Raw genomic sequence first — 6692 nt, 5'->3', positions numbered from 1 at the left:
ATTGAGTTATATCCGATAGACGGTTGACTATATCTTTATTTTTATTTTTTCTTATCTTTCGATTGAAGATGGAAAAAAATAAGGGAGCGGACAACACGCAAGAGCAGCTGTAAAATATTGTCGGAACGGAAGGAAAATCGTCGGAGCCTTCTGCACTCACACAAGACACCAACAAAAAAAAAAGGAACTGGTGCGACTGCTGTAGCGCCAGTATATATAGCAGCTAGATAGCGTAAATATAGCAACTCCACAGGGCAAGAGGTATTATTATTATATAGCTTGATGGGTGGCGCTCCTATATAATATCTTTTCCCCCTGTTTTTTTTTCTGTTTCATTCCACACGCTCCTCGGCCGCATGCGGCCCCCCCTTCTCTTTTCCCGCAATAGTTAACAAACAACAGGACGAGGCAGCAATCGCCCCAGGACGTGCGACAATAACACCTGGAGGTACCGAAACGAGTCATCAGCCAGGAGCTAGAGGTCGTCTGCTGGCACCACACAGCACGGCACTTATTTATTATTATTAAGGAACCAACGAAACGAACGAACAAAAAATAGCTGATAATAACCAAACAATTTTTTTTTTTTTTTTCAATTTGATTTCTCGTTATGGCTCTGCTCACAGACTCTCATTTGGATTTCCATTGGTTATCAAGTCTTGTCTAATTTTTCTTGTTTCATTTTTTTCCTTTTCTCCCACCGTCACTTTCCCACACACCTCGACGGGTGTCATTGAAGCGTCGTCATCACGAGCTAATTCACTTAGGAGGTTTTCGCCTTGACTGAAGCCCCGTCAACTATACACACCTGCGCACAAGGATGATCGTTAAATTCTTTGAAATGTGTATGCTCAACTCGACTTCACCTTTTCACTCTCGAAAGAAAAAGTGAAAAGAAGAAGAAGAGTCTCACTCCAGGAATGATTATATTACTCCGCTGGATTATTGCGAACCTTTTTCTTTGAATTGAATAATTTACTTTTTTCTTAATAACGAGACTTCTTTAGTGTGCATATAACTGTCTTTAGAGTTCTTCCTCAGTAGCTCAACAAATTTTGTCAAAGAAAAATGAAAGTTTGTCGCGCCTGATTCGCCGTGAATTTACTACCACCTACCAGTGAGCAGCAGCAGCAGCACTGCCGGTCTTGAATGAGCTCATTCCACTTATCCTTGTCCGCCATCCCGTCGTTCGGCAGCTCCGTTTACGAGCGTCATTTACAGTAAATCACGCAGTTCCAGTATATTCTCTGCGTGCCATACGAAACCGGGTGCTGCGGAAGACGGAACCGCCCGACTGGCGACGCTTTCAGGGGCTCTGATTGTCCTCGATTATTCACGTTTGAACGAGCCATTTAAGTGCCGACAACCCTCCCGTTTCCCCCTTATTTTTTCGTTTTCTTTTTCTCATCATCATCAACGCTTTCACTCGGTCGGAAAGAAGATTCGAAAATTGTTCAAATTTTCATTTTGAATTATTTTTTGACTCCCGGCTCCTGATGGCTCCTCGCCGCATGGTTGACTCCATCTCCTCTGAATTCTCTCATCCCGGCGTGCGAAAAAATGGAAAAATAGTCGACAGGAGAAAATTTATTTTCTAAAAGTTATGTACATTCATCTGTCGTCCGAACTCGAATTGATTGATGGACGCGTTCTTAATTTGTTTTGATATAGGCGGCGGTTGTTTTTCTTTTCTTTTCATTCTGTGTCCAACTTTCTCCTCTGGGTCTTTAAATCGCAATCAACGATTTGATTGTCCGTTGAATCACGACCGATATCCATGCGATCGGGTCCCGTTTAGCGATTTCCCCGTTGGCCACGATTGCAATTGATTAGCCCGTTATTGTTTTTCGTGACAGAACCGAGGTGGGGAGGTGGGCAATATAAAGAATAAGGAAAAACAACAGACAGAAAGACAAGCTGAAATTCACAAGTTTGATGGGTCGATTTATAATAGCGGGACGATGACGAGTGTTAAAGAAAAACAGCAGAGAGAGATCACAGGTGGTGGTGTTGGTGGGGGAAAAGAGTTGCGGGCAGTTGCCAACTTTCGCGCCCGCAGAGATATTAGAACGAATGGAAAACAACAACCGCTAATCCGTTATTACCTAGACACACATGTGTTTAGCGGTTAGAGGGCCGAATAGCCAAAAAAGAACCGGACTGGCCGATTTCTCAATTCATTTGAAAATGGCGCCGGAGAAAATTCATGAGCAATATTGCACGCGAGAGTCTGGGCCGGGAGAAAATCACGACGTCTAAACCACCCAATTGAAGAAATCGCGTTCGGGAAAGTGATGCTCGTCATTCAAATAACACGATATCTTCGGGAGTTGCAGGTGAAATTGGCAGGAATCAGGCGCCCGCAAATGTGAAATGCGACTTGGTTTTCGTTTCTTTCCAGGTAAAAAGGGAAACAAATCTACGTCATCGTGTCTAAAGTTCAGGTGGAAAGGTTGTGGAGTAGAGAGGGCAAATGGCGAGACAAGAATATTGTCGATCAACCGCTCCCGCACTACGCTTTACATGTAACGCGTTCGTGAATACTTTTGCGCAATCAGGTGGGGGAGGCCCGCCCGGGTTTTTTGTTGTTTTTTTTTTTTTTCTATTCTCGGATCACTGTTGTTTTTCTGTGTCTCTTTTTTTCGAAAATAGTTCTTTTGGAATGGGCGAAGGTCGTTGGCACGCAATAGAGCCATCGCCTGAGCGCCAGCCACTCTCGATCGCCCGCTCAATTACGCATTCCGATAATTTTTCGCTTTCCCATAGCGGCGCCGAAACCTTCGTGAGGCGCACACGAGGCTTCGTTCTTTTTTTTCTGATTTTTTTTTTCCAACAGCCCATCGTAAAGATTGTAATAATGAATCTATTTTGGTTCAGTATTTATTTTCAAGGACATCTAGCCGCATCTAGCGGTGATAGCGGCAGACTTGCACGACAACACGCGAGTCTCTTGTTTTTCTTCTGCTTGGAAATCACGGATGCCGATTTATGGCTTTCTTCAACGGCTGGATTACGGCCACACATAATTGGCGTATCTATAAAAACGAGACCTCCCTAGTATTTACGTGGTCGACTTTCTTATTATTTGGTTTTTCTTTCTTTCTTTTTCTTGGGGGCTGTTTGCTTTCGAAACTAGACCATGTGTGACAATGAAGAAGACGCCAGCACTGTTTTGATGTTGACAGCTGGAGGACAAGAAAGCCTGTTGAACGACGACGACGAACAAACGACCGACAATCAACAGCAACGGTTCTCGCACAATGGGCCGGCAAACTCCACGCCGAATTCGAATGTATTTCTATTCTGTTCGGCCTCTATGGCAGCCTTGGGTGGCCTGCTGTTTGGCTACGACATTGGAATCATTTCAACTGCCCTGCCTCAAATCAAAGCAGGGTTCTCGCTGACTTGCTTTCAGCAGGAAATGGTGGTCAGCCTCATGTTGGTCGGAGCCCTAGTTGCATCACTGGTTGGAGGTATACTCTTCATAATATTCTTCGTTTGACCCTCTTGGATTGCAATTAATTCTCTTTATTCTCTCTCTTGTTCCTACGTTGCCCAGGTTCCTTCATTGATAAAATTGGCAGCAGAATGTCCATCATCCTAAACGCTGTAGTATTTATAGCAGGTGCAATTTTACTTGCACTTTCTCCCAGCTATGGCTGGCTGCTGGTGGGAAGATTTATTGTGGGCTTCGCTGTGGCCTTGTCAGCAGTCAGTGAGTGCATCTACATATCAGAAATATCCACTCCGCACAACCGAGGTATGCTGGTATCGCTGAATGAACTTGCCATCACCGTCGGATTCCTAGTGGCGTACATAGTCGGCCTGGTATTCATCAACAGGCCGGATGGCTGGAGGTTCATGTTTGGCCTGAGCGCCGTGCCAGCGGCCGGCCAATTATTTGGCATGATACAATTGCCCAACAGTCCGCATTTTTTGGTGTTGAAGCATCGCGATCAAGAGGCCGAGGCTGCCGTTAAGAATTTGCGTCAATTGAAGAATCCCGACCAAGTCCGACAAGAGCTGACCCACATCCGTTTATCGCTGGAGGCCGGTCGTTCGCAGAGTTGCTGGTCCTTGTGTTCCAGCGCCGATGGCTTGCGCGCTTCCATGATAATCGCCTTTGGATTGGTAATGGGACAGCAATTGACCGGCCAGCCGAACGTTCTCAACTACGCTTCAACCATTTTCCAACAAGTTGGTTTTTGCGGTCGTGATCCGGTCAGTGTCGGTGCTACGTTCCCAACCGTCGGCCTTGGAATCGTCAAGGTTTTCATTTTTTTCGGAATTCCATGTCACCATTTAATTACGTTTGATTCGGGCCCAGGTGTATTTATTTATTGATTGGATTTCATTCTTTTCTCAGTTGGCGGCCACGGTGGTTTCATTATTGTTGGTCGATCGCATGGGCAGGAGGAAAACCTTGCTACTGGGCGCACTCATCATGGCGGCCAGCCTGATTTGTCTCAGTGTCTTCGCCTTTGTCCAGCAGCAAGGTAGCGACACGATGAGACCCACCTGCACGGACGACCAGCCTTCGAATTATTCATCGAACGTCACATCCCCACTGACCGACGATTGCGGTTCATCGTCCCACGTCAATCCGGCACTGCGCTACATGGCCTTAGCTGCGTTAATGGCCTACGTGGCGGCCTACTCGTTCAGCTTCGGACCCGTCACTTGGCTCCTGTTGAGCGAGATATTCCCGGCCGCCATCAAGGGTCGAGCCATGGCCGTTTCGACTTCAGTCAACTGGGCCGTCAATCTAGTCATTTCGGCCACTTTCCTCCGCACCGTCCAGCTCCTGTCACTGGGCGGCGTGTTTGTCGGCTACGCCGTTCTCACATTCTTGTCGATTGTGTTCATTTTCCTGGCCGTTCCCGAGACGAGAAACAAGACGCTTCATCGAATCACCAAGGAACTGCAGACGACCACCTTCACCGGCCGCATGGTCCAGCACGCACGGCAATTTCCCTGCTTCAATAACTCCGCCTGGCTGCTGAAACTCGGCGGCAATTACTCCCAGCTGGCCAATAATAGTCAAGAAGTCGTTATGGAGACTCTCATCTCATGAAAATTGGCCCATTCCCCACATCGCTCGCTAACTGTGATTTTGGGTTTTCCCATCCAATAACAAATCAAATAAGGTAAATTACGTAATTTTTTAAAAGATGGCGCTTCATCGTGGAAACTTTTGCTCACTCCACGGGACCGTATCCAAGATCTGTTTCAAGATAATTTTTCGTTCCAACTACTTCTTTTTCTTCTTCTTTTCTTTCATTCTCTTGTCATTATTCTCCGCCAAGATTCATTTCCGCCGCTTAAATGCCGTGGAGCTGTGGAATTTCGTACAGGGGGGGCAAGCCAACTATTTCGTGTGCGTGGTTTCGTGCCTCTCGTTCACAAATAGCCACCAATGTCCTTTCTATTTCTTTTCTTTTTTTTACAAATTTCTTTTTTTAAATTTTTGTATTTTTATTTTCCGATTTAGCCATGTTGTGTGCTGCTATCTAGTGGCGATTCTGTCTACTCTGTGAATGTGACGTCACATTTTGTAATAGGTCGAGGTGATTGCGATCATTGTACCGCAAAAAAAAAGAAAAGAAAAGAAATGTTTTGTTTTATACTGGAACGTGTCCTTCGATCCCCCATTCACATGGACTGGAAACGTTTGGTGAAAGGAGGGAGGCATTTACCATGTAGCAGCAGCATTGAAATTTGGCTCGGAAAGTTGGAAACCCAAGAAGTTTGATTCACACATCCGTCAACAAATTAAATATCTAATCCTCCAATTGGAATATTAGGTGTCACCGACGTTCCGGAACTGCGTTTTGTTTCGTTTGTATTTTTTCCGCGATCGTTTTTTTTCGGTTTAGCGTTCCATGACGTTGATTTTCCCGGTGTCCCTTTGAAAAACGACGACTCGCTGCACCGACGTAGCGCATTATCAGGTATAGGATGGATAACCTTACGTGGTTTTTGATGTGTGCGTGTGTGTTTGCAAGTTGACGGAAGCCGCGAACTGAAATCATCACAAGTCGAAAAAAAAAAGTGGGAGAATGTAGGTCCATCCCGGGTTTTTCCTGTTGGACATTTGGCTATCCTGGGACTTTCCTAAGCTCTGCGATAACGAACGATGAGTTTAGCTTATGCCCACAGAGTGTAGGTGTAGTATATAGGCTCCACCTATCCTTCGGGGCCCGTCCTTGATCGCCGGTTACTTAATTATACTTCCCGACGCCCTTTGGCTCACGTTCGCCACGACGAGAGAGAACTAGAAATAAGCAGAGACGTAGAGAGAGCGTGATTTATGCTCGGCGAACGTTATAACCCCCTCCCCCTCTCGACTCTCTTTTCTTCTTTCTTCTTGTTGTTGGGCATCCATTCAAAGTCACGTTACGTTCCTCTTTTGTTTTCTTCTTCTTTTTACCTTTTGGCCCGATAGTAAACAGACTTTCAAGTTCTCCTTGTCATTCCAGTCCCGCGACGATGAGAACAGCGCAAAAAGGTCAGAGTCGTTACCCACAAGTTAATAGTCCCCAAAAGTCCCCTTTATCTTATTTTTTTTCTTTTTCTAACCAGGGCGCGGCTGAACGAGAGAAATTATCCCAACGCACTCTGAATTCGCTACTATGTAGGAGACCGTTGTTGACATTCGTGTCGTGCGTATACAGCAAAAGAGACTCGGGTTG

At 45.7% G+C, this 6692-nt stretch overlaps 1 protein-coding gene across 3 annotated transcripts; it reads left to right on the top strand.

The window, feature by feature from the left end:
• The first annotated feature begins 58 nt into the window (after positions 1-58).
• On the top strand, positions 59-5626 carry LOC124328714 (solute carrier family 2, facilitated glucose transporter member 10-like). Of its 3 annotated transcripts, XM_046787532.1 has the most exons (5): positions 59-261; positions 389-3031; positions 3137-3473; positions 3560-4269; positions 4367-5626. In XM_046787532.1, exons 2-5 carry the CDS (start codon positions 2474-2476, stop codon positions 5072-5074), a joined length of 2313 nt encoding a protein of 770 aa, XP_046643488.1. In that variant the 5' UTR covers positions 59-261; positions 389-2473; the 3' UTR covers positions 5075-5626. The 3 variants fall into 3 exon arrangements, with proteins under 3 accessions (XP_046643488.1, XP_046643490.1, XP_046643489.1); XM_046787534.1 differs by having other exon boundaries at positions 389-3473; XM_046787533.1 differs by lacking the exon at positions 59-261 and having other exon boundaries at positions 289-3031.
• The last annotated feature ends 1066 nt before the right edge of the window (positions 5627-6692 follow it).

The sequence above is a fragment of the Daphnia pulicaria genome, chromosome 3 (assembly GCF_021234035.1).
Source record: "Daphnia pulicaria isolate SC F1-1A chromosome 3, SC_F0-13Bv2, whole genome shotgun sequence".
Classification (NCBI taxonomy): Eukaryota; Metazoa; Arthropoda; class Branchiopoda; order Diplostraca; family Daphniidae; genus Daphnia; species Daphnia pulicaria.
The sequence above is the reverse complement of the archived record's forward strand: the minus strand, read 5'-3'. Positions and strand labels throughout refer to the sequence as shown.